This window comes from Onychomys torridus, chromosome 1 (genome assembly GCF_903995425.1).
Source record: "Onychomys torridus chromosome 1, mOncTor1.1, whole genome shotgun sequence".
In the NCBI taxonomy this organism is placed as follows: Eukaryota; Metazoa; Chordata; class Mammalia; order Rodentia; family Cricetidae; genus Onychomys; species Onychomys torridus.
In genome coordinates, this window is record NC_050443.1 from 65,565,568 (window position 1) to 65,585,264 (window position 19,697).

The following is a 19,697-nucleotide window of genomic DNA, read 5'->3' on the forward strand; positions in this document are numbered from 1 at the left end:
CTGAGTCTTTGCCAGGATTTTCACTTGTTTGTTCTTGTGGAGATTTTGTCAAGTACCAGAAATACAATAAAAACATCTTGCTACAAAGATGGCATTCCCTGAACTCCTTACCTGTTCGATCTTAAATCTTTCTGCCACAAATTCTAAGACATTCCCTAAGCCATGATGATGAGAGGATTTGGTCAGATGCCCTACTTAAGTCAGAGCACTTAGTCTGTGCTTTTCAGGACTTTAAACTGTTGTGCATTTATCCCTTGACTTTTTTCTGTTACATAAACTATCTTCTATAACAAAGGTTGAGAGCAGGCTGTGTCTTTAGATATAAATATACATATTTAGAAATGCATTTGACACTATGATCACTTAGCAAACTAACAATGGAATATTATAATATGGGCTGTTTTCCATACTCAGCCATGAGATATTCAACAACCTTGCAAACTAAGGCATGGAATATCTTCCTATTGATCAGGCTTCAAATCAAATCAGAAAGCATTTAGCATCATATATCTCCTAGCATCATTATTTGTATTATCCCATATTCTCATCTATACCAGCATATAGAAAATAATTTAATTATATTTTTGTAGCTTTCTTTGCAGTCATTTATCAATATGAGGGATTTCCTTATTAAATCTTGTTTGTATATACTCTCTATATATCAATATTTCTGAAATGTAATACTAACATAGAATTTGTACTGGAAGGCTGCAGTCAAATGAAATAATGTAAAAAATCTCCATTCCACTTCCCAAATACCACATGATTCAGTAAAAAATAATAACAAAAAATCAGAATTACATGTGAAGAAATGGTTTATCACAGCATTTCATTCAATAGAACACAGGTCCAGATTTTATTTACAAACTTTATTATGCAACTTATTTTCTATATTTTTCCATAAGAGCCAACTTCTTATATTGGCATAATATATTGTTAGTACTAAGGGAGCCTTGTGATATTGTAGACATGTTTGCTATAGGAAATAAGTTGATTATATTTAATGGATATTTTCATCTTTAAAATGTATGTTCCTAAACTTATGAAAAGAATTTATCTGTGATTTGAACAAAATAATGTAGCACTTTGGGGCAAAGATACAAAAAAGCAGCCCTGAACTTGAGGCCAAGATACTGAAAATCTCTACAGCTACTGTAGCCTTGCCCTTGGTGCTTTGGTAGACAGGGAGGAAGGTGATCCAGACACTGCAGAACACCATCATGCTGAATGTCAGGAACTTGGCTTCATTGAATGTGTCAGGCAGATTTCTGGCCAGGAAAGCCACAGTAAAACTTGCCAGGGCAAGGGATCCCATGTATCCCAAGATGCAATGGAAGGCAATAACTGAACCTTTGTTGCAGACAATCAAAATAAGGCCATGTTCAGCATGTACATCCACATCAACAAATGGAGGAGAAGTTCCCAGCCAGATTCCACAGAGAATCAGTTGGATCAGAGTACACATGGGAATGATGAAGTTAGGGGCACCTGATGCCAGGAGCCATCTCATTCTTCTATCTGGAACAGTGACTTTGAATGCTAGTACCACAGTAATTGTCTTAGCCAAGACTGAAGATGTTGCCACAGTGAAGACAATTGCAAATGTGATCTGCTGCAAGATACAGGTGGCCCTATGTGGATGGCCAATATAAAGCAAGGGACAGAGAAAACAAAATATGAGGGAGATAAGTAGTACATAGCTGAGAATTCGGTTATTGGCCTTGACTATGGGAGTATCTTGATACTTGAAAAGAATAGCTAGAATAGCCGCTGTAAGAGAAGAGAAACAAAGAGCCAAGCCAGCCAGACACATTCCCAAGGGATCTTCATAGGCCAGAAAGTTTACAACTTTTTTGAGGCAGTGAGTTTGTTGTACATTGCTGTACTGATCTTCTGGACACTTCACACAATGATCCATGTCTAGTATAGGAAGGGAATTATTTTCAGTTTTATTTTCCCTAGTATTCATGATATATTATGATACATGACACATTAATGTATTAGGAAGTCATAGCAAAATTTTATTTACCTCTTGTGGTATACAGAAATTGAATGCGTTTGATGCATAGGATTTAATTCTATTTTTATTGCCTTTCACCTTTTTTGTTATTTATTATATTTGTGTTTTAATTTTACACATCAGCCATGGGTTCCCCTGTCCTCCCCACTTCCGTCCCCGCCCCCACCTTCCCCCAGCCCCTCCCCTCCATTCCCATCTCCTCCAGGGCCAAGACTCCCCAAGGGATTCATTTAAACCTGGTGGATTCAGTACAGGCAGGTCCAGTCCCCTCCTTCTAGGCTGAGCAAAGTGTCCCAATGCAATAGTTTTGCTAAAATAATTTTACCCATGCACATTTAAAAACAATAATATATTTTTAAATAGTGTTTAGGTAGCCACAGTAACCTACCTTGGATTAAATCATTTATGGAAAAACACATTTGTTATTCATAGTTTTTGTAATTAAGCAAAAGAATAACTGATAATGAGCTAGTTTATTTCATCTTGTAATTTATCTATCAGCAACAAATTAGCTCCTACATATAAATGACATAATGGGGGCTCCTTGGACATAAAACTCCATAGGTTAGAAACAATCCACATGCACTGTATTATTATAACAGTATAATAATAACAATGTTCAAAATGTTTGTGCTTTCACACATATTAGTAAAGTCTTCACACCTCATCGAGGAAACATCTTTGAGTCAGAGACTACTAGAGAAAAATCACAATCGGTTAAAATGTAGATGTGTGGAACCAAGTGCAATGAATGCATCTATTATAATACCCTGTCAATTAAGGCTCAGAAAAAAATGTAGAAGAGGGTGATGGAAAGATTGTAAGATCTAGGGTATCAGGGAGCTTGATGTGAGTCAGTGTCTCCTATAAATGTCACAAGCTAGAGTCACAAAGTCTCACCAACATGATTGCTGACGTTAAGCTGAGCAAGTATAAAAACAATAGGCATGGCAAAGTGGATGAGGGAAAGATCATCAGGCCATAAGCATACAGAGAGTACTACAAGAATCAAAGCTATATTGAGCGCAATAAAATTGTTTCCCAGAGTAAACCATGCCAATGGATTATTTCTGGAAAACAAAATGGTTAGCCCTGAAAACATACAAGTAATAATGTACAGACTGAAATGTATACAAAGATATACATTTAAATATGTGTATATATTTACATAAAATATAATAAATAAACCATATACAAATAACAACAATTAATGAGAAAAGAGGCCATGTATTTGAATGAGAGTCAGAAGGGCATTATAGGAGGGTTTTTGAGGAAGGACAGGGAATGGGGAATGATATAATTGTATTATAATATCAAAAATTTTAAAATGAAAAGAAGCAGAAAAAAAGCCAGCAAAGTCAAGGAATGTAGAAATAACATGAGCATATTAGCACCTAAATTCTATACAATATCAAGAATATCATATTTAGTTTTATGTTTCAATATTTGAACATAGGTTAGGCATATTATCTGCAAATTTTACAATTTTCTATAGAATTTGACATTTCAGTGCTCCCAAGGTTATAGTACTTAATAAGAAAACATAAAAATCAAGATAATATTCCATATCTCAAGGATATAATTTTGAAAGATAGCACTGGATGATGCTGAGACCTTGCTTGCATTTATATCTTTGTAACTTATTCCAAATTATATTAATTTTTCTTTCAATTGTATTGATCCAACAGAAAAAAATTGAAAGATGTTGATTCCATTCCAGTACTAAGTCTATCCCCTACACTGTTTATATTTGGCTTTAGGTTTTAAATTATCTATGACATTGCTAAGCAATGTCATTTAAACTGTTGACTGGAAGCATTCTAACACATTAATTTTTTAATATTCTTTTTTCTTAATTATAAAAATGTTATATTTATTTATGTGCATGGGAAATATGTTCTTCTCTCATAAAGTACACCCTTACCATACTTTCCCCTTCCTCAACTTGTCCCTTGCTTTTCTAAGTAGGAGAAAGGGAATATAATAAAATTGAGCACAGTATCTTTGTGTTCATGCAACACAAAAGTCAATACATTTGAATACATCTTTGAATTTGATATATATTTGAGAGTGACATTTTAATCATACAATTTTTATTTTATTTTTATTCATGTTTGTAGTCAAGTAGCTTACTTTCTTTCATTATTCATTGGGTTTTACAGCCATATATGTTTATTATTTTAGTGTAATTTTTTAAAAAAATCTGTACTATTTCTTCAAAATCCACATGTTTAATTCATATAGGGAATCATTTACATGCTGGTCTTGTTCTAAATGAAATTGTTAGTTAATTGCTTAGGTATTTCTTACTGCTACTACAGTTATTAATTCCAACCTTCTGTTATCTGATAGACTACCAAAACCAAAGTTTTCAAATTTCTGTACCTTAAGTTTGATTTTAGCATGTATTTCATTTAAAAAGTCTCTTTGCTTGTTCTGAACATCATAATAAAATCTTTATTTCAGAGTTCAATATGATAGCATCCAAACTCACCTGTGAAACAGAGTAAGACTACAAATACAAACTACCAATGATTGCATTGGTCTACAATAGTAAATAGTACAAAAAATGGTGTTTCTAAAACATGATACAGCATCACTGAACATTCACTCCTTATTAGAAACCCTGGGGGGAGCCCTGGAAAAATAAGTATATACAGTATATAACTCTTAAATTAACTGAAAAGTAGATAAAACTTATTTAAAAAATGCTGAATAATAGAATGAAGATGAGTTGCAAGAGTAATTGTTAGTGCTCTAAAGTAATATCCTGGAGAAAATACTATGTTCATGGGTCCTAGAACAGTGACACGAGACTGTAGTTTAAAAGATAGAGGGTATATTATTTCAAATAGCAGTTTTATTGATGCTTTCAACTTCATAGTGAGATTCATCTTTTACTTTTTCCCAAAATACTCTTTGAAAACTATGTAAATATGGAAGAAAATAAATAATCTGCTGATTATTTTGGTAAATCATATTCTTACTTGTCATATTGGAAATTTCATTTTCTGGACAGGGGTTACAATCAAAACAGCAGATGGCTTTTCCCTCCTGAGGGGATTTTTTGTGACCAGGACTGCAGGGTCTACTGCATATGGAAGGTGGAGTCTGAGGAAAATGAGATACATTTTAGACACAAAGAGTTTACACTTGATCTTAACCAAAAGGCCAAGAAGTTATCACAAAGAGTTTAATGTAAGTTGCAAAAGCTGCAGTGATTCACAAGTTGGAGCCAGTGAAAATCCTCCTAATAAACACATGTAGCATATTATAAATTAAAAATTCATTGCCTTTAAGATAAATATTATGAATGTATTGTGAAATATATATATATATATATATATATATATATATATATATATATAAAAATGAATGAAACACACAGAAGAGAGGAGAGACAGACAGACACAGAGAAGAAGAGGCAGACAGAGAGACAAAGAGAGAGAGTATATAGAAGAGTGGAAGTGAGTCAATAAATGATTAAATATCAAAACCTTTTATCTCAAAGATGTCGCATGCTGTTCTAGCGTATTTGTGCTACAGATAAATCATTTGAGTTAACACCACATTACCTGTCTAAAATCCGTGGCCCACTCTATCATTTCATCAGATATATACAATTGTGGATTATTTGGAAAATGTCCAGAAAACTTTCCTATTTTCACTTTGAGTCCAAAGTGTTGGTTAAAATCTGTGACATAGAAAATGTCAAACTCTGTATCCTGTTTTGCCTCCTGGTTCATATTCACTAGGTCTCCAGTAGGATTTACAAATTGTATGTTCTTCAGAAGAGAGAACATCTAAAAACATATTTGTCATTTTAGTTTCAACTATGCCTACAGAGTGGGACAGAAAATATAAATTATACAATGCTGGTAATTTTCATTTGCCTCTCCTAAAACTAACTTCACTAGAAGTACTCAGTAGAAAATAAAAGAAATTACATGTAGACATAAAGTTTTCACTACATATTAAAGTTAAATTATTCTCACTGGAGTTGACACTCTAAACCATCCCACCTAAATTGTATGCTTATAGAGTAGAGACACATTTTCTATTTCTTCCTGCCAACATTATTATTTGATCACAACCTGTAATTGGGTTCCTTAACAATTCAAAAAGTGGCAGTACTACTAGTATTTGTAACACCAATTGCTAAACTGTCTTATTAATAAAAAATCTGGAGCCAGATATTGGGGTGGATACTGAAAGATCAGAGAAACAGAGTAAGCCACAGCCACCAGCTCCTTACCTACTCCACCTTACCTACTTCATGAATCCTCTGACTGAAATCCTCAGCCTCAAGAGTGTGAGTTCCTGTGCCCTCACACCTTATATACCTTTCTAGTTCCTGCCATATTACTTCCTGGAATTAAATACGTGTCCTCCCCAAGCAAAGACATGAGATCTCAAGCTCTGGGATTAAAGGTGTGTGCCTCCATGCCTGGCTCTGTTTCCAGTGTGGTCTTGAATTTACAGAGATACAGATGGATGACTGTCTCCCAAGTGATAGGATTAAAGGTGTTGCCACCATGCCTGACATCTATGTCTAATTTGGTGGCTGGCTCTGTTCTCTGATGCCCACATCCGTTTTATTGAAGTGCACAAATAAAATATCACCACAAGTATTATCTGGAATCTATTTATTATAATGATGAGAAACATTTTGATCATATAAAAAAGTCATTTTCTTGTTATAATTTAAGAATTTCATAAAAAAGTTTTTCTTCCAAATGTTAAAAACATAATACTCATGGGCGCTTGAAATTTTCTCAACAAAATTTCTTCACTTAGAATGTAAAATGAAAACTTATGTGCCAGTCTCAGATGTATCATAATTTATGACACTCACATGATCTTAATCACAATCAGTGAAACAGTCCAGAAATAATGCATCTGGAGAAAGGTTTATATTTTGTATACATTTGGAATCCTTGTTTCCCTTTAAGAATGTCATCTCTATGGCATACAGGCAATTCAATGAATGACTAATTACCTTCCAGGAATCAAATTGCAGCCCTTTTCCAGGATTCTCTGACCATATGTCTACTTGTTGCAGAAGCATCTCATGGAGTGAGTGGGCCACAGCATATACAGCATTATATAAGTTATAACTTGAATCACTCATGGACATTCCAATCTTCTGCCTAAATATCCACTTCAGTAAAGTTTTGGTAGAACAATTCTTCAATTTCTTACAATTAGATGATGACAAAGAACAATTAAAATAAATCCACCATAGTCTAACAAATGAAATTTCATTACTGTAATTTGAAGGGTATACTGTCCTCATGAATTGTTTAAAATCAGATATCTCAGAAATCTGATGTGCAAAAACGAGTGTCCCATGGAAGGAGTTAAGCAAGAAATCTCCTATAATTGTGATCCTATCAAATTGTGACATACTGATCCAGATTCTCCCAATTTCTGCAGATTTCCATAGTATAAAGTTCAATTGTAAATTAGAGTCTTTATCTCCATAAACAATCACAACTTTTGCCGATGACATCATAATCTGATTATAATAATGTTGAATCATTTTAACGTATGAAAAATCATCATTTGTGATAATACTCACAAATGCTAAACAGACTGTGTTCCTTTGAATTTCCTCTCTCAATTCAGAAAGAAATTGAATTCCACGGTCTTCATCTGAAATGATCACTCCCACCCAGTTCCATCTGAAATAAACCAGTAGGGACACCATGGCTAGTGGCAGAGATGTGTCCTTGGGAGATATCTGGTAGAGATGAGGAAATTGCTCATGCACACTCAGGAGAGGTTGAAAATGACCGTAGTAGAGCTGAAGGACATAGAACATAAGCAGAATATGAAAAAAGATGGAATATACTTGGTCAAAGACCTAAACATAATAAGCAAATATTGGGGGTATCATAAATTGTGAATTCTTCACCTCATTTTTAAAATTATATATAGTTTCTCTTGGTTATCAAAATCTACAGATAAATTAAGTTTTCTGGTAACATTTTTCAATTTCTGCTGTCCTTTGTGTGTATTTGTGACAAAGTTGTTATGTTTTCTGCAGAAAGTATATGAGCATTTATACTTGATGGAACAGAAAATAAATGAATCAGGTCTCTCTGACTTTTAACCTTTTTGATACTCAGAAAGTCAACTTGAATGAGACAATGTTTCATTAAAAGTAACCCACCCCTACCTACCTGTGGAGTTCTGGACATGTACAGGAATGATCCAAGGGTTGCAGGAAGTACCCACATGGGTCCTGTAAGTACAATTAAATATTTTCTCTGATTTCTACAGTAGTAGTTAGGAAAAATTTCACTTCTTTTTACAGATAAACCAGATCTCTTCTGATCAGCTATCAGATTACATTTGATGTTAACTAGCAGAGAAATGTTTGGTAAAATATGAGGATTCCTATTGATTTCTTCCATGGCAAAATAAAGAGAGAAAATCAAGTGGATGTTCTTAGGTGTCAACCTGAAAACAGAGCACACTATTCAGTAGAGATAAAGTTCCACTCATGAAAATTTTAAATCACACTCAATGTGAGATTAGCACTGAATTCTTGTTTACATTTTTTGAGCCATTTGCTATGGTGACAAAAATCCTATTACTTTGAAACATGAGGATGTGAGAGCAGTGGGTGAATATTAGGAATATTAAAGTTGTTTTGCAGGGAGTGTGGATTTTCATACCAATGAGATTAATTCTGTTCTTTTTAAGTTTCCTGTATTTCCAACCTGTTTTCTATAAACTTTGTGAAATGCATGCATGCCATTAAATTACTAGAAAAGATTGTACTGTTAATATTAAATCTGTTCATGTATTCACTGTGTATTTCTCACATTTAACATGTGGAAATTAAGTAGATATTATCTGGAATCTAGAATTTTATACTTCTGTACAGAGGTAGCACTGGACAATGTTTTGACTTTATTAAAGGTATGAAGACTAGGTAGCCAAATATGTCTGTGTCAAGAGCTCTGAAAAAAGAGTGTTTCATAGGTAAAGCAAATAGCATAATAATTCTTATACCTTCCTCCCCACATCACATACTTTCTTATCTTCATTTTATATTTGAGGACGTGCAGTACTGAGTGTTATATGATTGGATATAACTATATCTGATTCTAGTTAGGAATGAGCTCCCTTTTATTTAATTGAACCCTTACAATGTATAGGTGACTTTCAACTTATGTGCTCAGCTTGACATTACAGACCTGGCTCTGGATTCAAGTTGCATTATATTTGTCCTAATATGTCCTGTTTAATATATTTACTCTCTTTCATTTAAGTTTTTTAATTGAATGTAAATATTTTGATACAGTTTTATACAGATTGATCTTATTATCAATAACTGGTCATTTCAAGTTGTTGTTTATGAGTGTTTTAGGTATTGCCTCATCCATATATTTTGTATTGCTTTGTGATTAAATACATATTCAAGTAACTAGAAATAACTTGTGGCTGTGAAACTGGAATGGAGTTGATTGAACTACTTATGTTTCCCATAATTTTCTAAAGCCAAAAAAATATAATTCAAACATGAGAATAAGAAAATTATGGGAAACATAAATGATACTCTACATCCTAGTATGGAAATCTAAAACAGTATAAACTTCCTAAAATATATACATTTATTAAGGCAATCTAAATTAAATTGACAAATAACAGTAAGACCACACCCCAACCATACAGACAGATCTTGGTCTTCCAGTACCAGGAATGGGTTATATTTTATTGAATAGCTAGCCAAAGGGGCACCATAGGGACCCTCCAAAAGCACAGGATGTTACCAAGTTTATAGGCACCTCTCTATAAACTGATGGTGATGCTGTATGTCTGAAGATGACACCTACAAAGCTGAGTGAAGATGAAGAAATCTAGCTGGTGACTACCTAGAGCATTTATGCCTGCTAACTACTGCTTGTAGTACTCAAAGTTCTCTGAGAAACAAACAAGATAAACACAAACCTAAACACTTACAATGGTGACTGCCTGCAAGATGTACTAGTTAAACTGTGGCACTAAGCTGGTGGGAGTAACCAAATAGTAGGTGATTTGGTTTAGGTCCATTCCAAGAGATCAAATACATGTCTGCCACTACACTGCTTGCCAAGAACCTGACTGTAGATAGGTCCAGGACCTAGGGGAGAACCAAAGACTACTACTCTGACACAGGAACAAAGCCATAAAATGACTCCTGACATCATTCTGCTATAGTCATAGAAGTTTTCCTTGCTTAGACATCATCAAAATTGTATCTTCCTCCCATATATGTAAATATCAAGACAGACAGCTGGTCAATTGCAGAGACTGAGAGTCCTTGCACCATGTGTTAATGTGGTGTCTCCATCAAATCCACCCCAACCCCACAGGTTTTAAAAATCCCATGGAAATGTAGGTGGAAAGATTGTAAGGATAAGAGTAGATGGAGAACACTAAGGAGATAAGGTCTTCTATGCACAGGACAGAGGCACATACAAACTTATGGAGACTGTAGCAACATGCACAGTACCTGCATGGCTCTGGGCCAGATGGAGTCCATTTGCTTAGAGGAGAAGTGGACAAATGCTCCTACCCTAAATTCAGGAGGTATCTCCTAACAAAATATACTTACAAGTGAAAATTTAGTTCTCTCCAATAGAGACTCACTGGGGCCACAAACCACCTTCAGGGCAGGTCCAATTACCAGCAGTAGATTGCCAGTACCAAATAAATTCAATGATATCTTTAGAGGTTTGTTGTATCACAATATTCTTTCAAGACTTTAAAAGTTATTTTGAGCTACACATCCATTACATTTATGTTATGGCTTCCAGTTTTGGGTTTTTATGGGATTCCTTTGTGTAAGAATGTTTGTGTGTCCTTATCTATTTGTGTATCTCATTCTTTTTATTTGTTCTGTTTATCTAATAATGTCCTTCTTTTATTTGTCTGTTTTAGTTTTATTTTATTTTAACTGATATTTAGATGACTCTTTTATTTCTAAAAAGAGAAAGCAAGATTTCATATTCAGATAGGTGAGGTGCACAGGACTTTTCAGGAGTTGGGGGAGTGAAAACCACAATTAGTATATAATACATGAAAAATTTATTTTTAGTAAAATACACAGGGGATATATGTTTGTTCTGTGCTGTTATGTAGACGGATGTGAAAAAACATTATGTTAGGTTAAAAAAAAAGCATAAATGTGCAAAGATCAGAATATCTCACTCATATGAAAAGCCAAAATGGAACTCTATGGAATAGAACATAGATTTAAGAATAGGCATGAATGAGGGGGTAAAAAGATGAGAGCTGAAGGATACATTCTCATGATTCCTAGTGAAATGTTCTAAATATTTTGATCTTGACAGTGGTGATGGATGCACACATCCGTCTATGTTGCATTCATTCTTTTAAAGGAGTGGACCATAAAATATATCTTAACAGAAACTAAAAGAAACCACCAAACAAATTAGCTATTTTAGATTTGTGGTTTTTCGTTTTTGGACTCTTATATTTTATTTGCATGAAAATTATATCAATCAGTCAATTTATATTGAAAGTTTTCTATATATAATCTCTGATATTTTACTGCTTTACATTTTAAAAATTACCCACTGTTACTTTGTGACATTGTCAATGATGCTACATTTTCTCACGTCTTTGGGAAGCCTCTACTAATCAGTCATGGTTATTGTTTTTAATCTGTGGAAACCCTGGAGTTTATCAGATGAGGTTTATCTTTGAAATTCAGCAAAATATCTTCCATTTCCATCTATGAACATGAAGTGACATTGTGAACTTTCAAACTGGAAGGCTTTATTTACTCACAAAACTCTTTCATTCTATATAAAATTACTATATTTAGAAAGGAGAAAGAAATTTACTCCAAAGTTTTCTCCCCAGAGAAGATGACTAGAAACTAGACCAATATTGGCAATTGATAGATACTGAAAGATGGAGAGCCAGTTTTTACTGCTTTTTTTTTTATAATTATAGCACCTTGCTGGTTAACCATTGTCCAGTAGAAGGACATATATCCAAGAGCATATAAGCAATTCAAATTAGACTCGATACATTACAAAAAAGAAAGAAACAAACAGGATGTTTGGGAAAGAAGCATGGATCTAGAGAAGTTCTTGGAAGGGCATGAATATGATCATAATGCATTCCATAAAATCCTCAAATGAATTACAATATTTTAAATAGGTAACACAGTTGGTGTAGTTATGTAAGAAAATAAGTGAATCCTTCCTGCATTGTTAGGTAGGCTCACAGTTTGGAGATTTGATTCAATCTGAATGAAGCTTGAATGCTTTTGTTCCCTCTCATCACTATACCTTCATATGGAATATATGTATGACTAAAAATATTTACATCATTATTTGGACAAACAGAAGAAAATTATATGCATAATTGGGAACTAAATTCCAGTGGAAATTATACAAACCAGTAACTTAATTTCTTGTTTATTGCATTATATACATACAGTGCTGATGTGAAGATCAATAATATGCAGTACAAGCATATGTGTACCCTTCACATTTAATCTACAACAATGTTGGAAATGTAGTAAGTAAATACATATAATAGGCTTACTTTTCTTTTTCCTATGAATCAAATCCCAAATTACAGAGAATAATAGATGCCATGAAGAGAATCCTTTTCTTAGTCACAGAGTAATTCTAATTATGTAAGTCAACAGAGTAATTGGATTATTTGAAATCCTGTTTATTAAATGAGACACTTAAGTGCTCATTCAACTCAGCAGGGTTGTAAAATGATCAGACATAGCATAAACAGACAATCCTGCTGACAAATTACATCTGATGATAGCTATAAAAATCAAGAGCATTTACTGAATAAATGGAACATACTTTTTGTTGCTAGGTTAAAATGAATGCATATACAGTAAGTTTATATTAAATCTTCTAACTTAACATGAGTAAATTTCTGATGTTCTACAAAGTCTTTGAAAACAAATGACAGGGCAATTGTATCACTTCTTCATTCTGTTTACTGTGATGACATAGGATATTAGTAGAAATAGTCTAACAAAATATATTTTTTTTATTTTCCCTGAAATTCATGTTCCTATTGTCTTAACCATGTTTTCACAAATAATTAAATGATCACCTTAAAGCTTTTACTAGTGGGATCATAGACATGATGTCTCTTCATAATAGCAATATTTTCACACAAGTCTCTTTTGAGGTGGTGAATATGTATTTAGATTTGCTAAATCTCATTCATCATGGCCATATTTCATGTAGTTATATTTTATTCACAATGATCTGATATTATATCATTATTTAATTATACAAAACACCATGTAGGTACAGTAATCATCCAATATTTTCTTCTATAAATTCATTTGCTTTGTAAACTGTGATATTATGTTTCTAATCATTGTAGAGTCATCCAAATATTGCTCAGAAAATAATATTGAATAGCCATAAAACATACACTGCACTGTTGTCATAATACAGGAAGAAAAACGTACACTAATATGGAAGCATGCTTTCTATGTAATAGAAAAGGCTTAATAGAAATTTAGATACAACAATCCCACTTTACAGTGAGCATACATGTGTATGTAGGAATTTAATTAAAAGATCAGGACCATATTTGTACAAGTGAGCCACTTATGCCTCCATGAGTCAGTCTCTATACTAATCACTTATTTGTATTACTAAAAATGTAAACAAAGGAGTCTAGAAAGGAAATATTTGCCTTGCCATTTTCTTTCTTACTCATTAGTTAGGAGAAATTAAGACATTTCTCTGGACCTCTCTCATCTGGTGTCATGTAAATATGTAAGCATAGATGTAGAAAGAAGCTGCATTTTAAGTGTCAGAAATTTAGACATAAAATCCCTCATCATCTTAAAATTCAAGATTCCATCATTGAGGCATATTGATTCATTAGCTGATGAATTTTAAAAGTGAATAAGATTAAATAAAAACATCTTCTTGACGTTCAGGGCACAACTTGCCTGCAATGTGGGGATAATCATGGGCTTATGGGAGACATGACATAGATATTGTTGAAAATTTTTTGTTCAAATTATAGTCAAATCCCCCTTCATTCTTCCTCATTTGTGCCTAATCATTTGGATGTCTAGGCGATCTTCTCCATGTTCCATATTACCCTGAACATTACTTTCATAACTATTATTTAATCACTTGCCGTTCGCGCCACATTTTCCTTTCAGCCTATGGGTATTTTTGATAAACAGATCAGTGATCAACACATAAGATATTCTTTAAGTTCCACTGTAGTTTTTCATTTCTTTTGAGATGTCTCTATTATACAGTCATACACTTGCTACTATTTTGAATTTCATACTAAGATATAGTACTAAAAACTGATTATATCCTTTATCTGAAATTGAAAATGTCACTGTGATTATTATCACAAATATACAATACCAGTTTTTGAGATGTGTTCTTCCCCAAACATTTAGAATTTTGACAGTTTGCCTATTAAACCCCAAGCGACATTGTAGCAATTTCCTCAGCTGAAGTCTCAACTGGTAACCTCATTGATAAAGTAAAATAAATCAAGGATTGTGTAGTGCACACATCCTCACAATAAATGAAATCATTTTATATAGTTAGGGAAGCAGGAGAAATATATTGAAATGTGGGATTAAATGTAATAGATTAAAGAATATGCAGCAATAATGAGACATGAGTATTTGAAATCAGTAAATGTCCTTCACCCCGGGCAAACTTGGATGAATTTGTAACCTTAGTACTCCTCTCTCAACTGTTAGCACGTACTGCAGGCAACACCTTTATTCTTACACTTTAAGAGGGAAACAGGAAGTCATTGATTGCAGGGAAACAACCCTGCAATAACAAAGAACAAATTGCCTACTGGACTATGCTAGATGGATATGACATGTGTTTCTAATATAGAACTTTGAGAAAAATCCTGAAATTGTTTGTTCAACAAAAATGTGACTGTGCTTATTTTATTATTATTTTAAGAGATTAAAAATATTAACCAGTACAATTCAGAAATTCAACTAATCTAGCATAATTGACTAAAGTAGCTGTTCTCTAAAGTATGATGTTCCTTTTGTTTATATGTGGTTAATTGTATACAGGTGGGCCTTTTTCTGAACTTTCTTCTGTATTTTGCTTGGTTGAAAAGCTGTGTTTTTCACATCAAGCTTTCAATTTCTACAGTGAAGCCCCAATGAATCCACTTTGGTTCACTTTAGCAACTCCAGGACTTTTATTGAGCTTGCTATACTTACCTACTTAAGGAATAGAAAACCATCCCTATTCCTGTTAAATAGAGTGTAGAGTGTGAAGTGGCTAGAAGTGGGGTGTTCTGCCAAGATTCTCTTACAGAAGAGACATAATTCCTTGGCTTCTGGGCATGTTGTCAGAATATGGCCCTTAATGGCCAGCTGTCTTAGAGACTGCTGAAGAGAACCATATCTCCAAAGTCACATCTGCTGTGGCAAACATGAAGTTTCTTCTAACCTGCTGATAGCTTGTTGGAATTGTTTGCTGAAGAGCCTAAGAGGCAAGAGCACTACAAAGATGAATAGGATTTTTCCTGCATCTATGTTTGTAATAGTTTCCCTCTGGATTGAAATCTTCTACCTTTCAGAGAAGCTCCTCAAAGTGGAAAAGAAACAGCTCAAAATAGCACAAGGAAGTTCCTGAAACTGACCAGATTCACTAGGCCCCTCCTTCCCTAAGAGTAAACAATAAAGACAACCAGCGGTCACTTTTAAGTGAGACAAACTGGGAAGAAGACTCTTAGACAAGCATCTGGAAGAAGTAGAGATCAGTTGAACTTCCTGGAAGGGACTTAGACCAACTGAGCTACCTGAAAAGGACACTCTCCAACCTGTTGAGCTGCCTTAAGGAGTGCTGTGTGCTCTGAGTTTGCAGCTTTTGTGATCTGCCACTCATGCTGGGAGTAATTTCTGAGGACTCTTGAGAGTAACCCCTCATCCATATTCCTTAAGTAATTTCAATATAACTTATTGGTTCACCAAAAAAATATGGCTATGCATATGAAAATAAATATAGAAGAAAGGGTGGCATGAAATTCTCAAAATGAACAGACATTGTGTTCCCACACATGGATTGAGGTACAGGAGTCATAGAACACAGCAGTTATGAATTTATGACAGATATTATTTGAACAAAATCTCAGTACCTTTTTAATATATCTAACTAAAAGTCAGCACAGATCGACTGAAGTCCTCAATGAAGGAATTGAGCATTCTATGCTTTAAAAAAATACTAACAGACAAAAGAATGACTACCTTATTGTAGCCTCTATGAAATAAACTAAAAATAGTGTTTAGTACTAATTGTTTGTGAGGGACATCACATGACACCAGTTGGGATTTGTCATATTTAAGGATTGTCTCTAGAAGCAAAGTTGACAGCATGGATCATTCATTCAGCTTCCAGCCTGGAATCTGTGGCTTGAAAAATACAAACAGGCTAACCCCTAAACCATCAGAAACAGGACAATAACCTTCAGTATACATGAAATATATTTGGATAATGTCCTAAAGAGAGGAAGAAAATAGAGAGAAGATGCACATAATAATGGTCTACCTCTCAGAAGCCCTAGAATGTATCATCTACATGACAAACAACAATTAATAAGTGAAAGAGGCACTTACTGCTTATCAAGATTCCCACTGAAATAATCGTTTTTCATGTTTCCATGCTCTGTATAAATGGAAAAGAAACAATCAATGTCTTTATCTCCTTCTGGGTTTTCCTTGTCTTTCATTCTCATAAAACACATAGGGTCAGTCAAACTGCAGAGAAGAAAGGCAGGCTTCAGGACCAGGAAGACAAAGATCAAAGACAACATCTTTGTAATGTAGCTGAGATGAGAGCCTGAGCAAAATGCAGCATGAAGTGTCAGAGAGAAAGCCATGTATCAATTATGCTTAAACACATCCATATGTCACTTATAAGTATTATAGTTACTGCTAAGGAATGCATGTATTCTCTATGTACTTTACATTTCAGTTTGCTGTTTGCCTCTGCGGGGGGGGGGGTTCTTAAGCACTCTCTGGCCTGGGGCTCTGCATCTGAGTTTCTAAGTCTAGGTGACAATTAAGAGATAACAATTACATTTATGATTATTCTTCCCCTCCATATCCCTTATGATTAGGTACATGTCATTGGACACAAGACCTCTTGGGCAAATTGCCTAACAAGCCAAGTTCAACAAACCAATTCTCTGATTACCATTTGTAGTAGTTGACTTGGATCACAATCAGTCATTCAATTTGAGTTTTGTGTCAAAAACAGTTCTTCCTAGACTGCAGTGATATTGTGTTTCCCAATATATTGTGTACCCTTAATAAACTTATCTGGGGTCAGAGGACAGAACAGCCACTAGATAGACATAGAAGCCAGAAATAGTGGCAACACAAATTTAATCCTAGCATTCCAAAGGCAGAAACTCATCTGGATATCTGTGAATTCAAATACACACTGGAAACAGCCAGCTGTGATAACAAGAGCCTTTTATTCCAGGAAGTGATGGCAGAAAGCAGAAAGGTACAAAAGGCATGAGCACCAGGAACTAGAGCTGGTTAAGCTTTTAGGCTTTTGAGTAGCAGTTCAGCTGACATCCATTTGGGGAGGACTCAGAGGCTCCCAGTCTGAGGAAACAATATCAGCTGAGGAATTGGCAAGGTGAGGTAGCTGTGGCTTGTTCTGCCTCTCTGATCTTCCAGCATTCACCCTAATACCTGCCTCAGGGTTTGTTTTTATTAATAAGACCTCCTAACAATCCGTGCTACACTAGACAGACCTATTACAGACATATAGGAAATATGACCAGTAATGTTCATGACATGAAGTAGTATCTTTAGCTGTCCATTGCATAAGTATGTTCAAGTAATTTCTGTGCCTGCTTGAATAATGTTTTGTCAATCTGTCTGTCTGAGAAGTTTCTGCATGGCAAAGTACAATGTCATTCAGACAATGTAGTAGCCTACAGAATGTGAAAAACTTTCATCAAGTACACATCTGATAGATGAATGATAACCAAAAATTATAAATATCTCAAGATAATGCATACCAATACAACAAATAACTCAAAAATGGGCTACAAGCATAAACAGAAAACAGAAACTCAAATTTTTGAGAAACTCCTAAAGAAAATTTCAACATCATTAGCGACCATGTAAATACAAATCCAGGCTACAGTGAGATTTCATCTTACAGCTGTCAAAATAGCTAAGATACATAACACAAGTGAATGCAGAGCTGGTAAGAATGTGAAGTAAGAAAAAGACTTGTACATTGCTGGTAGCAGTGCAAATTCATAGAGCCACTATGAAAGTCAGTGTGGCAGTTTGTCTGGAAGATGACAATCAATCTACCTCAAGATCTATGTAAACCATGCTTGAACATTTATCCAAAGGGTGTTTCATCCTATTACTAAGACACTTGCTCATTTATTTTGTTGTTACTCCATTCATAGTAGTGAGAATTAAAAAAAATAACATAGAATCTCCTCAGCAGAAAAATAGATAACAAAAAATATGGTACATTTGTACAATGGAATATTACTAAACTGATAAAATAGTGACATCATTAAATTGGCAGGCAAATGGACAGAGTGAGAAAAAAAATCATCCCAAGTGAGGTAATCTAGATCCAGGAAGATGAATGTGGCATATATTTGTTTATATGTGGATATTGGCTGTGAAGTCATTAATAACCAAGTTACAGCTGATGGAACTACATATATAGGATGAGGGGCTAGAGGGAATAGTTAGATCTCATTACAAAAGTGATATTGAATAGACAGGGATGGCTAAGGGTGGAGGGCTAGAATGGGAGGATCAAGTGGGGAGAGAAGGCTATGGAAGAAAATATGGAGTGAAATATCTAAAATCAAGGGCCATTTGAGGAGTAGTGTGGAAGCCTACTACAGTTTTAACTTCCTCAAATATACATGTACATGAAGGGATTTTAATAAAATTACAAACATTGGTGTACACGGAGTCTCAAATTGCTCATCTTTTTTCACCAAATGAAGCTTTTGGTACCCAGATTAAGTTACATGTAATTGAGTTGCAGGCCAAAGGTGACCCACACAGATCCAGAAAAAAATAAAAATAAAAATAAAAATAAAAAAAAAAAGCCAGGTTGCTCTCCACACACTGACAGGAAGGTTCTGTTGCTGAATAGGGCACCTACAGAACTCATTGAAAGAGGGAAACATCAAGCTATTTACAGAGTCATTTCTCCCATGTTCCATTGTATTTAGTATGGGAACTACTCTGCAAGTTCTCAAAAGCAAAGTGTAATCACCAAGCCAGCTACAAACCTTATACATACAGTGCTGTACTTTCTGAAAGATATGCTGAGGCAATGGTTGAAAAAAAAGCTAGTGGGAGTAACCCAACCTATAACTGATTTGACTTAAAGTAAACCGCATAAGATAGAATTTACACCCTTCACTGCTTGTGTGCTCAAGACCCTGAGACTATATAATCCAGATACATAGGATATAAGTAAATAATATAGATTTATGAAAAGAAAAAAAATAGTGTCAAGATAACTCCTAATGATATTCTGCTCTATTTAAAAATCAGCACCTTCTTCAACTGTCATCAGACAAGCTTCAGCTGCAGCAGATGGGAATAAATATAGATATCCACAGTCAGACCCTACATAGAAGGTGA

The 19,697-nt window shown here is 34.4% G+C and overlaps 1 protein-coding gene across 1 annotated transcript; it reads right to left on the bottom strand.

The window, feature by feature from the left end:
• Positions 1-1,000: 1,000 nt before the first annotated feature.
• On the bottom strand, positions 1,001-16,861 carry LOC118595772 (vomeronasal type-2 receptor 116-like). Its single transcript, XM_036206564.1, has 6 exons — positions 16,662-16,861; positions 8,206-8,485; positions 7,020-7,826; positions 5,596-5,823; positions 5,008-5,131; positions 1,001-1,920 (listed from the first exon to the last, which is right to left on the bottom strand). Exons 1-6 carry the CDS (start codon positions 16,856-16,858, stop codon positions 1,001-1,003), a joined length of 2,556 nt encoding a protein of 851 aa, XP_036062457.1. The 5' UTR covers positions 16,859-16,861.
• Between the last annotated feature and the right edge of the window lie 2,836 nt (positions 16,862-19,697).

Bases quoted from the DNA above. Each gene is read 5' to 3' on its own strand.
- LOC118595772 (XM_036206564.1), bottom strand. From the start codon at position 16,858: ATGTTGTCTTTGATCTTTGTCTTCCTGGTCCTGAAGCCTGCCTTTCTT. The intron at 7,827-8,205 runs GTAGGTAGGGGT...TATGTCCTTCAG, and splicing joins ACATGTCCAGAACTCCACAG to CTCTACTACGGTCATTTTCA. The intron at 5,132-5,595 runs GTAATGTGGTGT...CATTTTCCTCAG, and splicing joins GGGCCACGGATTTTAGACAG to ACTCCACCTTCCATATGCAG.